Source organism: Diuraphis noxia, unplaced genomic scaffold (assembly GCF_037042655.1).
Source record: "Diuraphis noxia isolate RWA-SAM2 unplaced genomic scaffold, SU_Dnox_SAM2 contig0001, whole genome shotgun sequence".
NCBI lineage: Eukaryota > Metazoa > Arthropoda > Insecta > Hemiptera > Aphididae > Diuraphis > Diuraphis noxia.
Window position 1 is genome coordinate 91,441,499 of NW_028301711.1, and position 20,058 is coordinate 91,461,556.

Below are 20,058 nucleotides of genomic sequence, written 5' to 3' on the forward strand. Positions count from 1 at the left end.
AACCTTGACAGTGGGTCAGCTAATAAACTTTTTTTCCTGGTACAAGCTCAAGATTTATGTCATATTCCAGTAATCCTAACTTTAGCCTTTGTAACCGTGCGGTTATGTCATTTATTTCTATTTTGAAGATTGTTATTAATGGCTTGTGATCAGTGTAAATTGTTATTCTATGGCCGTATATCATCTGTTGAAATTTATGACAAGCAAAGTACACAGATAGTAACTCTCTTTCAATCTGTGTGTAGTAAACCGACGTAGTCAATTTACTATTCAATCAACGATATTACATAATATACACCCAAAACCGATGCGCATCTTCAGTATCACAAAAAAACAACACTTTTTTTTTATTACCATTTCATATTTTCGTGGAAACATTATAATAAAACGGCAGAATTGTTTTATTATTTGCAATATTATATATCGATGCACGTCTTCAGCCTTGTAATTTAAATACCGCTGCGAATTTATTACAATTCGTAGAAATATTTGATAGCTACGAATGGGAAACGCTTTCAACTACATTTGGCAACAACAACCACGACGGTACCTTTTGATCCACCTCCTTGTCTCTTACGTGTAACAATTTAGCCACTAAGATTCTGCATAAATACAGGACTTCATCCATAGCAGAATTAGAATTAGTTTGTGTCTCACCCTATGTAGAGATTAGTATAATCGTTGAGCATGTCAACAGTGCCGCTATACATTAGTTCATTCCATTACTATTTCATTTTACATAACTAATTGCTCGGGCATATACTTTACGTTCTGTTCTCAAATTTATATAATTTCTATTTTTCATTTAATAAACATTTAACGATTTTCAAACGTTGTGCAAATCATAAACTCTGTCCATTTCTCCTTTGAAAATCCTGACCATCAATCCAACGTCGCTGAACTCAAATATAGTTTCTATAGTTAGTGAGGGGTCACTACATGTGCATACATTTAACTAGCCCAACTAGCGACATCACCGTTCCAAAGTTCAACTTCGGAAGTTTCACAGACAGTAGACACGAACATGTTTCAATGTTTTGAGGTTAGACTTGGTGCGCAATAATCGTGTGCTTAGCGCTTACTGCTTAACTGCTTGATCTGTTGAAACGTCAATCCAAAAGCGACTGCGCCATGATTCATGTTAGCTTCATTACTTTGATAATTATTATAACGAATGAACGCATAATACAATAATTAATGAATGACACTTTATTACACAAATGTTTTATTTTACAATATAATGAATTACAACATAACTGTTAAGTTTTGACAAAAATGCAGTACAAATAAAATATATGAAACACAAAATAAATTGATAAGAATAATTGTCCTTATCACACAAAAATATCTTCATGTTTTTGGTTTTATATATAATATGAACTTATTAGTTATTGGCTATGTGGACACCTAACTTTTCACAGTAAAGATATCATTAAAGATATTCATTCATACGATTATATGAGTATTCGCTTAAAGAAATTGATGTAAAATCAGGATACAAATGTATTCTGATTTGTTATGGGAAATTGTATTTTAGAAATGTGAATAACCTACATGTTTAATGATTCTACGTCTCAACTCTCAAGTTGTGATAACAGTTATTGAAACATGTATTTAATGATTTCTATTGAGTACAGACCACAGTCGTTATCGTAACTATCGATCGTCACGACATAATATTGTACCTACTAATTGTTCTCTTATCATCAAAATTTTATATTAAAGTAAAGAAGATACTCTTCTCACAATGCAGGTAAAATGTGGTATACATTTAAAAATCAATGTTATAGGAATCTAAAGGGAGTTCTCATTGACATTATCAAAAATGGCTATATTCCCCTTTCATTCTGTATCGTTATAATCATACTATATATACACTCGTTATGTAGAGGAGTACGTTGCAACCACGTTAATTGTTACTTATGGATGCGACCGGAAGAGGGCGTATTTTAGCAATTGGACATTTCGATTCCACTATTGCCATGATCGGCATAATATATACGAATCACTCGAATAAGTACTGTTGCCAAATTACACCGACGCAGTCGCCGGTTATCCAGTTGTTCGGTATAGAGTGGCTGTGGATTTTACTCATCAATCGTCGCAGAATTTTTTTTGATTTCAATTCTTTTTGAAATACGATACGTGTGGCTTAAAGGTTGGTTATTTATTATAATTTTAATAAGTTTAAACGTATTGAGGTATAATATTTTTTTTCAATTGTTAATATTTATGGATAAAACCTGATAATTATAACGATATTAGGAGAGAGGAAACAATATATATATATATAATATCTTTAAAAAAATCAATTTCATTAAAGTAATAAATTTTAATCATAGAATATTCGGAATAAATTATTCCATATTCTAACTTGACTTCATCCTTATAATATTGAAACTTGAATATTTCAAGAATTTTTAGTTAGGTATTACAGTTTTTAGTTGGCTCAAGTATAAATTATGTCACAGTTAAAATATGTTAATAAATTTAATGTTTATAATCATTTTATTTAATATTATAACATGATAATTATATATTAAATTGTAGTACAAAAAACATGCAATAAATTTATTTTAATTTAATTAAGACATCATAGGTATTTTAGTAATGAATTAATGCTGTTTGATATCTTAGTTTCAACTGTTTCACAATGTCATATTATTGATGTTATTATTATTTTTATTTGAAGTTAATCTACTATAGAATAGATGTTATAAAAATTGTTTTTCAATCAATCGATTCCTAATTAAAAACTTGTACTATATCTTAAAAAAAAAAATGTAAAACAATATGACGTTATATTATTCTATATACAAAACTATATCCTGTATAACATTAATTACTATTATTATTATGATTATTACTGATATTAATGATAGTTTTACTTTTTACTATTAGTTACAAACTGTTTTAGAAAGGTTGTTAAAACAATGTATCTTTTATATTTTTAAAGGACATAAAAAATTGCCACAGAGCTGATACCATAAATGAAGACGATGTAAGTACTTTAAAAATGATTAAAGGTGGAATACTTCCATTAGATACCCCAGTCAGTTTTACATAACTTAGTTATTTGTCAGTTTCAATTTACATCTAAAGTATTCATATAAGGTGGTTTATCTTGTAATAATTTGATTATGTTCAATGAAATATTTTTAACAAATAAGTGGTACCTACTCTATTTAAATGATTTAGCCTCTTGTTAGTTGTTTGCCACCCTCAAATTATTAATTATTAAAAATATTTATGCATATTCTTGTGTTGTATTTAAGGATTTGTCTAAAAATATTTATTATAATGTGGACCTGCAACATAGCCTTTGATGCGTCGGTGACCGCTGCCGTGCGAGGTGATATTAATGTATATGAACATAAACAAAAATATTGCGGAGAATTACTCGAAAGTTCTATAACAATATTATGTGAAGAGATGCCTAGAAGGCTCCAATTCCTGGAATCTCAGAGGAATCCAAGAGGTAAATGAAAGTGTCACTTTTGTCACCATCTATAAAAACTACATTATTATTATGCATGGATGTACCTAATTATGCATGTGCCCCGTTTTAGATACTGTTGGCAAATCAAAAATCAAGAAAAATAAACACAAATTTCTTAAAAAACATTGCTGTCTTATGGAATGCAGCTTAAATTTCATAAAATCAAATTGTCCAGGGACACGGAAAAGGTATACCTTTTTATTAATGATAACTTTTAATATTAGTAAAATTCAATACAATTGTGTTGAATTTTAAACATTTTTACAATTATAGGTAGGCATTATACCATTCGAAAATTTGAAGTTGTACGATCTGTTGTACGAAATTTAAATTTTTTTATTATTATCTTTTAAAATATTAGACAACCACAATATTTACGTGGGTATTGTTTAGGTTAGGATGATCATAGAAATTGCATTTAACTGTATCTTTCAAACTCAAACATATCCTTGTCACGGCAAACTTAAATCGGAGAACTTATTAACTATTTTATACGGATATTTATATTATATTACATCATATAAAAAATTATAGTTAATTAATTTAGTTAAACATATGTTTTCTACAACAGTCCGTTTTCTAACAAAAAAGTAAATCTAGTTGATAGTTTGAGACTCAAAAGTAAAAACTCTCTAATAGTTTTATAACCTGACACAAATATTAAACAAAAAAAAGAATTTGTTTCAAAAATGTTAAATATTGTGTTAAATTTATGTTTAATTTAATATTTATAGTGATAAAAAGACAAATCTCAGAGTTAATGATCACCGACTCGACCGACTAATACCAACGCTACTGCAAAACCACATTATAAAAATCCAAAATACCTACCTAATATATTATATTTATAATATTTTAAAATAATGATTTGATTTAATATAATTATGTTTAGTTGTAAACTTCTTAACTGGTAGGTAGGTTGAGTAATATTTGTTTTGGAGTTTATAAAGCGGGCAAATGGGTAAATAGGTACACTGCTGAACATTAGGTGCCTTGTGAAAATGTTTAATGGATGTGTTTAACTTTAATTCAGCAAATAGTAATATTAAATAATTATTTTATACAAAAAACGATTCGATTTAAAGGCAGACTTTCAGACTATAATATTACTAAATTTATTTTAAGATATCATTATAATTTAAATTTATTAATGAGTGGTACCCACTTGTCAGTTTTTTTTTTTTGCTTCAAATTATAAAGAAGATATGTGTGACACTATAATATACATTTTTTATGAGTGACTTAATTTTAATCTTTATAACGATAGATATTGTTTCTTATAATTGCCATTAATTATATAATATATATTCCTATTCTTGTTATTCAGTTATAATTCAACTGTGGCCTAGTCAATGTACTCATAAATCTTTCTATATAGCAAAGATAGAACTTCATATTCATAAAAGTTAAACTGTCATGGTCCAATAAACAATATTATGCCTTTATAATTACAGTAAGAAGAATGAAACTACAACCACCAGTCTTCCAACTACCACTACAACTACTACTACAACAACCACCATGCGTCCAACTACAACCACTACTGAATATTATTATGATGATCAATATTATTTTCTATTGCCATCTTCATAAATTTATGTTTTTAACTTTCTGCAATATTTAACTAAAGATATTTTTAAGATATATTGTTTGTATCAATAACATATATGTATATATATATTTTTTTTAAGTAATGGGAATCATTTAATTATATGATATATTTTCTTCATACAAATAAACTTTTATTTATTTATTTTATTTTATATCATTTTAATTTTACAATGGGTCAGTAACCTTTTATATGTATGCTTAACACATATGAATAATAATGCAATGTTTGGTAAACCGCGAGAACCAGCGTTTGAGTGTGTAGAACGACTATTTACACATTTTTACTTTTGGACTGGAGTATATAATCGTGAAAATGTTTTAGATTTTTTTATCTATTGAGCTTTCAAATTCGAAAAGATATTGTTATTTGATTTAGTCGGTCTAAAAAAATTGGAGTTCTTTATCAAACCATTAAGATAAATTATTTTTTTTTTTTTTTTACATGGAGCTCATATAGTTGTTGATATGTTTTACGTTAACAATATTAACTCTGTAATCACTGAGAAACTGTGTTACCATACTAGTTTCCATGTGTGATGCTTAATGAGTTAGTTATAGCCATGAACTAAGATATATCTTAGTTCGTGGTTATAGCTTTCTCTGAAAAAGGTTTTGTGTATAAAAAGTATTAAAAAATACAGTGTTAATTTAATTTTTCTAATACTAATATGAAATTGATCTGAATGCACATTAGCTTTCAGTAGATACGCGGAATTTCATTGTATCTTTCATAAATTTATGCGACATGATAGAGAGGGTGTAGTATTAAATGAATGACGTGGTGTATTAAAAAGACAACCATAAGACGTAAGAACTATAGTTTTGAGGCTTTGAGATTTCTAATCATGTAGGTATACAATACGAATGTAGTAAAAAGCTATAAATTAGTCATTTTTTAAATTAAACTTAATATTCGGAACGTTCACTAAAAAAATAATGAAATTGTTGATTAGGTCGTTCATCACTAAATTAATTTCATTCGTATTTTCATAATATTCATAGTATCATAATCAAAATATATTATTATAAAATACAATTAATCAATATGTTTTAAACATATTTATTAATTATTTGTAAATGCATTATGAGTCTCAAAAATTGTTAAAATAATATATAATCGCCATTCATCTTATTCACGTTCAATTTGAAAAAACGAGTAACGTTCGCGTTAATCGTTCACTAAGTATGAACACGCGTTATTGAACGACGTTCTTCCCAAACACTGCGTAAGATTTTAGAAATATGGCAATATTGCACGAACATTTTAAATATTTTAGTTGAAAACGTAAGTACGAATAATTGTGTTTCTTAAAATGTGCATGATTCCGTTGGTATCCGGCAGAACTAACTTACGTTGTTTTCTTTGCTGTTCTGAACGCCATAAATCAGCCATGACACAGTGGCGTATTTACTTTGGGCGGACAGATCCGCCCTCATGGCTCTTTGATATTGTATACAATATTATGTACTAATTATTAAATTCTAATGTACAGATATTAATTGATAAGTTTCAGTTATCAACAAAAAAGGTATCATAATTTTGTTATATAAAATAACCATAGATAATAGATTTTATTATCTTCTATTTTCTATGAAAATAACACGAACGGTTCTTTGCAGGAAAAAATTTTTCGTATGATCCATTTTCTTATCACATCCTTATCACAATATTATATTATATTTTGAAATATTAGTATTTTCATATTTCATGGTTTACTTGGTTTAGTACACTGCACAACACCCAAGACAACATTTTATTCACAGACATTTTGTTAATAATAAATTATTAATGAATAATATTATTGACATTTATTAATTGTTTGAACAAAAAAAAAAAAAAAATTTGAATACACTAAACAAATAATAACACCCTAACCTCACAGGAAAACATATTAAAAATAATATACTAATTTATAAAAAAATTGTATCTCAAAATGAAACTTAAAATTGGGAAACCGGAAAATTTACTAGTCGGCGTTGGCTAAACAAGAAAAGTTTACTAACAAGGAGTACACTACTAAAATAGGCGATCTTCCAATAACCCCGAAATCTCCAATTTATTATTGAGTGCCCTACTTTTATTTTTATGACCCAATTAATATTGTGATAAGATACAATGCAATGAATAGGCTTAGCTTTGACTATCCTCTTATTGCTCTTATTATTAGGGCCCGTATTACAATAGTTGAACTCAGGTTAAACCACCGAATTCGGCCGATAAAATCAGTGGTTCAAGCGTAACCGAGGTTTAAACTATGATTGTAAAACAGGCCATACATTGATGGGTAATCGTATAAATCATATTTCCCCGCCAAAATCATGACATTTGGCAGCAATTAATAAATCTACAATCACAATTTATATACAATATATAATACCAAGGTTAATATAAATATATAAATTCATATTAACCTTGATATAATACAACTGTTCTATGATAATACCGTGATAAGTGATGCGGTTTTAAATAATAACCACGAGCGTGGTCATTACCATGGTATAAGTGTGATAAGGAAATGGATCATACTAACAATTTTTCCTGTGAAGAACGGTTCGTGAAAATAACAGTACTTAAACATGATATCATATTATCATAAGATTATATACGATAACAGAGATTTTTGATATTATCATTACATTTCTCGTGGCCACGGTTATATGGTTGATATGGTTTATATTATATTAATATGTAATAATATAAATTTTTTTATATTATAATAATAAATATTTATATGTAATTCAAAGTAATTAATTCATTGTTGTGTTGTTGGGGGTGTGGGGGGCTACGCCCCTCTTGTCATCCACCCCCTAGAAAAAATCATAAATACGCCACTGCCATGACATCGAACAAAAAAAAAAAACATACCTAAATGTTCCCGGGATTGTATTACAATACATTATACAACAAAAGAAAATACGATTTTCGATATCTTGGCTAGAGAGTGGAAAATGGCGACAATCCATAAAAGATAAAAGGTACCTTTTCAATTGAGAACAACAGAGAAAATAACTTAACATGACTTCACCTTAGTGAATACAAAAACTGTTTAACATGGTTTCGTCGTTGTATGTGAAATTAATCTGGCACCGGTCTAGGTTTTACCGGTATGTGTGAAAAAAAGAGAACAACCGGTACCGGCGCTCACTCCGGTTCCGATTTTATCGGTGTGTACGAAACGGCCTAATAATACCTTGCATAGTTCAATCAATCAATACCAAATTACTATAGTCCATATCTTCTTCAAACAGAACAAAATATTTGCTATTAAAATGTGTTGTGCATAACAATGACTGGTAAATTTAAAATACACTAATGAGTAATGTATAGTAAGTATTATCTGTACCGAATGCTTCAAGGATGAGATTTATAATTTTTTTTAAATCCGGCATCAAGCTAAAAGGTCTCACATTAACTATCACTAACCCATCACAAGCATCAAATAATTTCTGTTGGTTCATGTCTATACGAAAAGATTTCTTTTTAACTTTGACAAATTGTAATAATAATGACTGTTCAATTTTTCTATTTAAAAATAAAAAGACGGATTTCGGGTTTTAACTATAACAGATACACATTTACTGAAGAAGTAAACACAAGTTATTTAAAAGGACAAATATTAAGTAGATGATTTTATCTTTTCTCTCTGGATCTCTAGTAAATTATATTAATACATCATAATTAATAATATGTATAATTTACTATATTTAATATTAATATAATAATTATTTATTAGTCATTACTTACCATAGCTTTATCATGTAACTGAACATTTTCAATACGAGCACCAGATTTAGACAATTTGGCCTCCGTTAAATCTTTGTACTCATTTTTGTGTAGGGCAAAAATGTGTTTTTTCAAGTTCGATGCATGTTTACCAGATATATATACCTCGTACATCCCACTACATTACATTTACTACTGTTTTTATTGATATCATAAGTAAAATACATTTCAAGAACCGGGTTCTTCGCTTTTAATTTTCAATATAATATGACTACTCTTTAAATAATTTAAAACTTAAACACTTTTACATTTTAAAAATTGAAACACTTTAAAATAATAACATTGACCAAAGTATTAAGTACAAATTGTATCAGACGACACACGACAGTACCTATTAAAATATCGTAACACGAGGGTGCAGATCGTAAGTCCACTTTTATTGTCATCGTATACATGGTACATACAACAAAACAAACAATTACTTTTGGGTTGGAATAGTAGTTACACGGAATCATATAATAAAAAAAAACTCCTGGTCATGGCAAGGGTAGTAAGTGATCGATTTTGAATGCGTTATATTGTATTACAATGGGTAGGTAGGTGTATATGATGTAGTTTCGTGCTAACGACAATGTGACGCCTAAGCCAAAATCCGCTTTCATTGTCATCATATGTATCTATAGTACCCACTTTTAAAATATAATATAAGACCGAGCAAACAATTTACTATATTTTGTTCAGTTCACTTCAATAGAATAAAATTAATACAACATCCGGGTCATGGTATAGATGATGCATGGCAGAATTCAAATTCATTATATTTTATATTATATTGTACATGTGCATTGTGTACCTATTGGCTGTATCGTATATGATACCTATGTAGTGATCAGCAGACGCCTACTCCCTGCTAGGCCACAGACCATATTATAACATTATAAGTCCACTTTAGTTCGTTCCCATATCTTTATATATTATGTAGGTACGTAATATACAACAGAACATATCTTCAAGTATGTATTGTAAATAACATAGAATATAAAAAAAAAGATGTACTCAAGTTCGTGTCTCAGACAGTCGCACAAAGTACTTGATTAATGTGTTGTTTCTTAACCATCAAATAAAAATGTATTTTTTTAACGCTATTCATATAGTTAGGTATATGTAACAAAAAACATCAATAAAATATATTATCTAAGCGTTAAGCCACAAACATATAAAGATACTTAAGCCATACATTATTTATACGTTCAATAATTTAATTTGTTTTACAGGAAGTAAATAACCATTAGCTAAAGGGGTGCTTAGGAGAGGGATTAACGCACAAACATTTATTTTAGCTCTGCCGTCATAATTTCTATACGTCCATCAATAGTAGCTACATTTTTACATTTTAATATATTATATTTTATTTTTTAAATAACTTGTTGATAACAAGAACCTAACCTAGCAACATATTTATTATTTTATAAGCTGAAAAAAAATAATAATCAACATTAGGTAGTATTTTAGTAACATAACTATTAATTACACAACATTACAACTGTTCAACTACTTTAAGCCAATGGCCAAATTTATGTTTATTAAATAATAATAGTAAATAGTAATAATAAAAAAGAATTAATTTGATAAAACACAATAAAAAAAAACCAACTGTTAATTAATAGTTAATTATAATAATATTATAGTTACTGTATATTTTATTTTATTGATTTTTACACTTGAACATTAATACATTTTCAAAATTTTTATCGTTCATCTTACCCCTTTTTTTCGATAAAACAGCACCATCAACACTAAATATGCGTTCTACAGCGGCAATGCTAGGAAGTGATGTGTTAAATTTAAAAAATACCTTTTTAAGTGTTGGCATTTCATTCAATATATTTAGATTTTTCGTAAAACTTTTACAAAAGTACTTAAACAAATACCTGGTTATTTCTTGATATAATGAAAGATCCACTTTTGATTTATTTTCAGACCAATTAAAGTAATGATTTGCATCTTCGCTGATACTGCTATCAGATACTTCAGATTCAGGCAAATTTGACTGTTCAAACATTTCTAAACAACATTTTTTTTAAAATGATAATGACTTATTTTTTTATCATTGTCGGTTAGCCAGATGGTTTTAAAAAACGGATGTGAAACCGTTGCAGACAATAAAAACGGATCAGTCAAAAAATGTTCGAAACGTTTTTCCACGTTTGCTTTAATCAAACTAACTAAAGAATCACAATAAATTAAATTTTTTTTAGCGATATCATCATATTTTTGTAAGAGTATTGTAATAGAAGGCAACAAAAACCCAAAATACATATTATTTTCACCTTGCAACACATCAAGGCAAATGCACAATGGTTCCATAACTACAACATACTCTTCTAAAAATCATTTTTAGAAAACCGATATTTGGGTATTGGTGTATTGCATAAAGCATTCCTTCGAGTTAAATCCATTTTATGAAATATTTCATCATCCTTCAAAGATAATTTGTAAAACACATTATTTTTGTCACATTTGTTAAATCGTAGCCATTGTACATCACGAAAAAAGAATGCTTGTCCTGCCGCATTTTTTTTTTTAAATTGATATTTTGTTTTTAACAAGCTATGAAAATCTTGAAAATGACTTTGTTTAGCTTCAATAACAGTAAATTTGTCTTTTCCAGCAAAACGGATTAATAATGACCAATCATAAGGGTGATAAATTTGAGCAGCATACCTATTCAAACTTCTCTTGAAGACCTCTTATTATGTCAACCTTAGTCCACTTATACAACTGGTTATGAAATCTTCAATATGCTGAACAATTTTTTCGAAATAGAAGGATTGACTTGGGATAACTGTATTGATATTTGTATAGATGGAGCGAGGCAATGGTTGGAAAAACTGCTAGTGTGGTTTCACGAATTAAAGAAGTAACAAACAATTGTAGTAATAGTCATTGCATTCTTCATCGTCAAGCACTTGCTATTAAAAATATACCACTACCTCTTAAAAATGTACTTGATGAGGCAGTGAAGATTATAAACTTCGTAAAATCTCGACCAATGAGCACAAGACTGTTCACAATTTTGTGTGAAGATATGGGAAGTATGCACAAATCACTACTTTACCATACCGAAGTAAGATGGCTTTCACGGGGAAAAAACACTTGTACGTTTACTTGAATTGCGCAATGAATTGTACGTTTTTTTCACCGATCATCTATTTAATTTACAGCTCAGACTTACTGATAAAATTTGGTTATTTCGAATTAGTTATTTGGCTGATATTTTCACAAAACTAAATGAATTGAACTTATCAATACAAGGTAAAATGAACACCGTTTTGACGGCAAACGACAAAATTCGAACTTTAAAAAAAATATTAAATTTTGGGATGTGTGTTTTTCTCAACATAAAATTGATAGTTTTCCTTTGTTAAAAGAATATTTAGAATCGATTGATGGTAATATTGAAGATTTTAATGAAATATATGGCGAAATTGAACAACATTTAAATGAAATACTATCGTCATTAGAAAAATATTTTCCAGAATGTAAAGATATAGAATTTATCCAACGATATAATTGGGATAAAAATCCGTTTTTAATCAACGATAAGCCTGAAGATTTATCTACAACGGAGTATAAAAAATTTATTGAAATTACCACCGATTCATGTTTTAAAACTTTATTTGATAAAATATCATTAACACATTTTTGGTACAGTAGCAGTATTACTAATGAATATCAATCTCTAGCTAAAAAAGCTATCTTCATACTTTTTCCTTTCGTAACAACATATCTACGTGAAACCGGATTTTCGTCATATGCATCAACGAAAACCAAATATCGAAATAAATTGGATGCTGAAGCAGATATGCGCATTCAACTCTCGTCTATCAAGCCAAATATGAAAATACTGGTAAATAAAAAAAGCCAACATCATGGATCACATTAAAATCACTAAATATTAAAATTTGTAAATTAATAAAATATTATGTTCTTTTTTTCCTATTAAATTAATTAAATAATTTATATATATTCATATTTTACAGAAAATTAAAATTAAAAGCAAAGCATATTCAATTGACATAATTTTTTATGAATTATTGTTGTCTCAAATAGACATTTATGATTTTTGGGGCTCCGTAATTTTTTTTATGAACATAAGGGCTACGCGAACAAAAAAGTTTGAGAACCACTGAATAATAATATAATGAGTTATGTTTTTTTTTTATATATAGATAACCACTATATGTGTTAAATTTTTATGTTCATTTATATTTTTATATTTACAAAAATAATATTTTTTTCAGATTATAAAAATGGTGTGGTGATGTACGTTCTTCTTGCTCTTTTTGTTCCAACTACAAAAAAAACCTTCAATGATTCAAATGGAAGAAAATGTTTCCATAAATTTTCAATTATATATTATATTTTCAAATTAACTCATCACTCACTGTAATATCATTTTAATCTTTTACCAAATTTCCCATTTCTGAGTTGTTATTATATTCACTAGCCTTAATGGAGTATTATTTTATTTTAGACTATTAGTCCACCCATTGTGATAGAGGTTCAATATTTTTTTTAGGAATTCATCCTCCCTTGTTTTAATTTTTAACATTTTTAGTTTTTCGATGAAATTAACAATACATTCTCTGGTGCTACTACTATCTCACGAGCTATGTCAGCACACTGAGTTTTCACATTTAAATCATTAAAATATAACCTTGACAGTGGGTCAGCTAATAAACTTTTTTTCCTGGTACAAGCTCAAGATTTATGTCATATTCCAGTAATCCTAACTTTAGCCTTTGTAACCGTGCGGTTATGTCATTTATTTCTATTTTGAAGATTGTTATTAATGGCTTGTGATCAGTGTAAATTGTTATTCTATGGCCGTATATCATCTGTTGAAATTTATGACAAGCAAAGTACACAGATAGTAACTCTCTTTCAATCTGTGTGTAGTAAACCGACGTAGTCAATTTACTATTCAATCAACGATATTACATAATATACACCCAAAACCGATGCGCATCTTCAGTATCACAAAAAAACAACACTTTTTTTTTATTACCATTTCATATTTTCGTGGAAACATTATAATAAAACGGCAGAATTGTTTTATTATTTGCAATATTATATATCGATGCACGTCTTCAGCCTTGTAATTTAAATACCGCTGCGAATTTATTACAATTCGTAGAAATATTTGATAGCTACGAATGGGAAACGCTTTCAACTACATTTGGCAACAACAACCACGACGGTACCTTTTGATCCACCTCCTTGTCTCTTACGTGTAACAATTTAGCCACTAAGATTCTGCATAAATACAGGACTTCATCCATAGCAGAATTAGAATTAGTTTGTGTCTCACCCTATGTAGAGATTAGTATAATCGTTGAGCATGTCAACAGTGCCGCTATACATTAGTTCATTCCATTACTATTTCATTTTACATAACTAATTGCTCGGGCATATACTTTACGTTCTGTTCTCAAATTTATATAATTTCTATTTTTCATTTAATAAACATTTAACGATTTTCAAACGTTGTGCAAATCATAAACTCTGTCCATTTCTCCTTTGAAAATCCTGACCATCAATCCAACGTCGCTGAACTCAAATATAGTTTCTATAGTTAGTGAGGGGTCACTACATGTGCATACATTTAACTAGCCCAACTAGCGACATCACCGTTCCAAAGTTCAACTTCGGAAGTTTCACAGACAGTAGACACGAACATGTTTCAATGTTTTGAGGTTAGACTTGGTGCGCAATAATCGTGTGCTTAGCGCTTACTGCTTAACTGCTTGATCTGTTGAAACGTCAATCCAAAAGCGACTGCGCCATGATTCATGTTAGCTTCATTACTTTGATAATTATTATAACGAATGAACGCATAATACAATAATTAATGAATGACACTTTATTACACAAATGTTTTATTTTACAATATAATGAATTACAACATAACTGTTAAGTTTTGACAAAAATGCAGTACAAATAAAATATATGAAACACAAAATAAATTGATAAGAATAATTGTCCTTATCACACAAAAATATCTTCATGTTTTTGGTTTTATATATAATATGAACTTATTAGTTATTGGCTATGTGGACACCTAACTTTTCACAGTAAAGATATCATTAAAGATATTCATTCATACGATTATATGAGTATTCGCTTAAAGAAATTGATGTAAAATCAGGATACAAATGTATTCTGATTTGTTATGGGAAATTGTATTTTAGAAATGTGAATAACCTACATGTTTAATGATTCTACGTCTCAACTCTCAAGTTGTGATAACAGTTATTGAAACATGTATTTAATGATTTCTATTGAGTACAGACCACAGTCGTTATCGTAACTATCGATCGTCACGACATAATATTGTACCTACTAATTGTTCTCTTATCATCAAAATTTTATATTAAAGTAAAGAAGATACTCTTCTCACAATGCAGGTAAAATGTGGTATACATTTAAAAATCAATGTTATAGGAATCTAAAGGGAGTTCTCATTGACATTATCAAAAATGGCTATATTCCCCTTTCATTCTGTATCGTTATAATCATACTATATATACACTCGTTATGTAGAGGAGTACGTTGCAACCACGTTAATTGTTACTTATGGATGCGACCGGAAGAGGGCGTATTTTAGCAATTGGACATTTCGATTCCACTATTGCCATGATCGGCATAATATATACGAATCACTCGAATAAGTACTGTTGCCAAATTACACCGACGCAGTCGCCGGTTATCCAGTTGTTCGGTATAGAGTGGCTGTGGATTTTACTCATCAATCGTCGCAGAATTTTTTTTGATTTCAATTCTTTTTGAAATACGATACGTGTGGCTTAAAGGTTGGTTATTTATTATAATTTTAATAAGTTTAAACGTATTGAGGTATAATATTTTTTTTCAATTGTTAATATTTATGGATAAAACCTGATAATTATAACGATATTAGGAGAGAGGAAACAATATATATATATATAATATCTTTAAAAAAATCAATTTCATTAAAGTAATAAATTTTAATCATAGAATATTCGGAATAAATTATTCCATATTCTAACTTGACTTCATCCTTATAATATTGAAACTTGAATATTTCAAGAATTTTTAGTTAGGTATTACAGTTTTTAGTTGGCTCAAGTATAAATTATGTCACAGTTAAAATATGTTAATAAATTTAATGTTTATAATCATTTTATTTAATATTATAACATGATAATTATATATTAAATTGTAGTACAAAAAACATGCAATAAATTTATTTTAATTTAATTAAGACATCATAGGTATTTTAGTAATGAATTAATGCTGTTTGATATCTTAGTTTCAACTGTTTCACAATGTCATATTATTGATGTTATTATTATTTTTATTTGAAGTTAATCTACTATAGAATAGATGTTATAAAAATTGTTTTTCAATCAATCGATTCCTAATTAAAAACTTGTACTATATCTTAAAAAAAAAAATGTAAAACAATATGACGTTATATTATTCTATATACAAAACTATATCCTGTATAACATTAATTACTATTATTATTATGATTATTACTGATATTAATGATAGTTTTACTTTTTACTATTAGTTACAAACTGTTTTAGAAAGGTTGTTAAAACAATGTATCTTTTATATTTTTAAAGGACATAAAAAATTGCCACAGAGCTGATACCATAAATGAAGACGATGTAAGTACTTTAAAAATGATTAAAGGTGGAATACTTCCATTAGATACCCCAGTCAGTTTTACATAACTTAGTTATTTGTCAGTTTCAATTTACATCTAAAGTATTCATATAAGGTGGTTTATCTTGTAATAATTTGATTATGTTCAATGAAATATTTTTAACAAATAAGTGGTACCTACTCTATTTAAATGATTTAGCCTCTTGTTAGTTGTTTGCCACCCTCAAATTATTAATTATTAAAAATATTTATGCATATTCTTGTGTTGTATTTAAGGATTTGTCTAAAAATATTTATTATAATGTGGACCTGCAACATAGCCTTTGATGCGTCGGTGACCGCTGCCGTGCGAGGTGATATTAATGTATATGAACATAAACAAAAATATTGCGGAGAATTACTCGAAAGTTCTATAACAATATTATGTGAAGAGATGCCTAGAAGGCTCCAATTCCTGGAATCTCAGAGGAATCCAAGAGGTAAATGAAAGTGTCACTTTTGTCACCATCTATAAAAACTACATTATTATTATGCATGGATGTACCTAATTATGCATGTGCCCCGTTTTAGATACTGTTGGCAAATCAAAAATCAAGAAAAATAAACACAAATTTCTTAAAAAACATTGCTGTCTTATGGAATGCAGCTTAAATTTCATAAAATCAAATTGTCCAGGGACACGGAAAAGGTATACCTTTTTATTAATGATAACTTTTAATATTAGTAAAATTCAATACAATTGTGTTGAATTTTAAACATTTTTACAATTATAGGTAGGCATTATACCATTCGAAAATTTGAAGTTGTACGATCTGTTGTACGAAATTTAAATTTTTTTATTATTATCTTTTAAAATATTAGACAACCACAATATTTACGTGGGTATTGTTTAGGTTAGGATGATCATAGAAATTGCATTTAACTGTATCTTTCAAACTCAAACATATCCTTGTCACGGCAAACTTAAATCGGAGAACTTATTAACTATTTTATACGGATATTTATATTATATTACATCATATAAAAAATTATAGTTAATTAATTTAGTTAAACATATGTTTTCTACAACAGTCCGTTTTCTAACAAAAAAGTAAATCTAGTTGATAGTTTGAGACTCAAAAGTAAAAACTCTCTAATAGTTTTATAACCTGACACAAATATTAAACAAAAAAAAGAATTTGTTTCAAAAATGTTAAATATTGTGTTAAATTTATGTTTAATTTAATATTTATAGTGATAAAAAGACAAATCTCAGAGTTAATGATCACCGACTCGACCGACTAATACCAACGCTACTGCAAAACCACATTATAAAAATCCAAAATACCTACCTAATATATTATATTTATAATATTTTAAAATAATGATTTGATTTAATATAATTATGTTTAGTTGTAAACTTCTTAACTGGTAGGTAGGTTGAGTAATATTTGTTTTGGAGTTTATAAAGCGGGCAAATGGGTAAATAGGTACACTGCTGAACATTAGGTGCCTTGTGAAAATGTTTAATGGATGTGTTTAACTTTAATTCAGCAAATAGTAATATTAAATAATTATTTTATACAAAAAACGATTCGATTTAAAGGCAGACTTTCAGACTATAATATTACTAAATTTATTTTAAGATATCATTATAATTTAAATTTATTAATGAGTGGTACCCACTTGTCAGTTTTTTTTTTTTGCTTCAAATTATAAAGAAGATATGTGTGACACTATAATATACATTTTTTATGAGTGACTTAATTTTAATCTTTATAACGATAGATATTGTTTCTTATAATTGCCATTAATTATATAATATATATTCCTATTCTTGTTATTCAGTTATAATTCAACTGTGGCCTAGTCAATGTACTCATAAATCTTTCTATATAGCAAAGATAGAACTTCATATTCATAAAAGTTAAACTGTCATGGTCCAATAAACAATATTATGCCTTTATAATTACAGTAAGAAGAATGAAACTACAACCACCAGTCTTCCAACTACCACTACAACTACTACTACAACAACCACCATGCGTCCAACTACAACCACTACTGAATATTATTATGATGATCAATATTATTTTCTATTGCCATCTTCATAAATTTATGTTTTTAACTTTCTGCAATATTTAACTAAAGATATTTTTAAGATATATTGTTTGTATCAATAACATATATGTATATATATATTTTTTTTAAGTAATGGGAATCATTTAATTATATGATATATTTTCTTCATACAAATAAACTTTTATTTATTTATTTTATTTTATATCATTTTAATTTTACAATGGGTCAGTAACCTTTTATATGTATGCTTAACACATATGAATAATAATGCAATGTTTGGTAAACCGCGAGAACCAGCGTTTGAGTGTGTAGAACGACTATTTACACATTTTTACTTTTGGACTGGAGTATATAATCGTGAAAATGTTTTAGATTTTTTTATCTATTGAGCTTTCAAATTCGAAAAGATATTGTTATTTGATTTAGTCGGTCAAAAAAAATTGGAGTTCTTTATCAAACCATTAAGATAAATTATTTTTTTTTTTTTTTTACATGGAGCTCATATAGTTGTTGATATGTTTTACGTTAACAATATTGACTCTGTAATCACTGAGAAACTGTGTTACCATACTAGTTTCCATGTGTGATGCTTAATGAGTTAGTTATAGCCATGAACTAAGATATATCTTAGTTCGTGGTTATAGCTTTCTCTGAAAAAGGTTTTGTGTATAAAAAGTATTAAAAAATACAGTGTAAATTTAATTTTTCTAATACTAATATGAAATTGATCTGAATGCACATTAGCTTTCAGTAGATACGCGGAATTTCATTGTATCTTTCATAAATGTATGCGACATGATAGAGAGGGTGTAGTATTAAATGAATGACGTGGTGTATCAAAAAGACAACCATAAGACGTAAGAACTATAGTTTGAGGCTTTGAGATTTCTAATCATGTAGGTATAAAATACGAATGTAATAAAAAGCTATAAATTAGTCATTTTTTAAATTAAACTTAATATTCGGAACGTTCACTAAAAAAATAATGAAATTGTTGATTAGGTCGTTCATCACTAAATTAATTTCATTCGTATTTTCATAATATTCATAGTATCATAATCAAAATATATTATTATAAAATACAATTAATCAATAAGTTTTAAACATATTTATTAATTATTTGTAAATGAATTATGAGTCTCAAAAATTGTTAAAATAATATATAATCGCCATTCATCTTATTCACGTTCAATTTGAAAAAACGAGTAACGTTCGCGTTAATCGTTCACTAAGTATGAACACGCGTTATTGAACGACGTTCTTCCCAAACACTGCGTAAGATTTTAGAAATATGGCAATATTGCACGAACATTTTAAATATTTTAGTTGAAAACGTAAGTACGAATAATTGTGTTTCTTAAAATGTGCATGATTCCGTTGGTATCCGGCAGAACTAACTTAAGGTATGATTCCTATGTACGCGTCTAGAGACGCGCGGCGACGCGGC

The 20,058-nt window shown here is 28.0% G+C and overlaps 2 protein-coding genes and 1 pseudogene across 2 annotated transcripts; all 3 read left to right on the forward strand.

The window, feature by feature from the left end:
* The first annotated feature begins 1,658 nt into the window (after nucleotides 1-1,658).
* Nucleotides 1,659-5,181, forward strand: LOC149062429 (uncharacterized). Its single transcript, XM_089216927.1, has 6 exons — nucleotides 1,659-1,753; nucleotides 1,890-2,158; nucleotides 2,957-3,001; nucleotides 3,276-3,478; nucleotides 3,570-3,687; nucleotides 4,954-5,181. The coding sequence occupies exons 3-6, from the start codon at nucleotides 2,991-2,993 to the stop codon at nucleotides 5,090-5,092; spliced, it is 471 nt and encodes a 156-aa protein (XP_089073053.1). The 5' UTR covers nucleotides 1,659-1,753; nucleotides 1,890-2,158; nucleotides 2,957-2,990; the 3' UTR covers nucleotides 5,093-5,181.
* A 6,741-nt stretch (nucleotides 5,182-11,922) lies between these two features.
* LOC149062430 (zinc finger BED domain-containing protein 5-like) lies at nucleotides 11,923-12,780 on the forward strand (annotated as a pseudogene).
* A 2,429-nt stretch (nucleotides 12,781-15,209) lies between these two features.
* LOC149062431 (uncharacterized) lies at nucleotides 15,210-18,732 on the forward strand. Its single transcript, XM_089216929.1, has 6 exons — nucleotides 15,210-15,304; nucleotides 15,441-15,709; nucleotides 16,508-16,552; nucleotides 16,827-17,029; nucleotides 17,121-17,238; nucleotides 18,505-18,732. The coding sequence occupies exons 3-6, from the start codon at nucleotides 16,542-16,544 to the stop codon at nucleotides 18,641-18,643; spliced, it is 471 nt and encodes a 156-aa protein (XP_089073055.1). The 5' UTR covers nucleotides 15,210-15,304; nucleotides 15,441-15,709; nucleotides 16,508-16,541; the 3' UTR covers nucleotides 18,644-18,732.
* Nucleotides 18,733-20,058: the final 1,326 nt, after the last annotated feature.

Bases quoted from the DNA above. Each gene is read 5' to 3' on its own strand.
- LOC149062429 (XM_089216927.1), top strand. The intron at 3,479-3,569 runs GTAAATGAAAGT...GCCCCGTTTTAG, and splicing joins ATCTCAGAGGAATCCAAGAG to ATACTGTTGGCAAATCAAAA. The intron at 3,688-4,953 runs GTATACCTTTTT...TTATAATTACAG, and splicing joins TGTCCAGGGACACGGAAAAG to TAAGAAGAATGAAACTACAA.
- LOC149062431 (XM_089216929.1), top strand. The intron at 17,030-17,120 runs GTAAATGAAAGT...GCCCCGTTTTAG, and splicing joins ATCTCAGAGGAATCCAAGAG to ATACTGTTGGCAAATCAAAA. The intron at 17,239-18,504 runs GTATACCTTTTT...TTATAATTACAG, and splicing joins TGTCCAGGGACACGGAAAAG to TAAGAAGAATGAAACTACAA.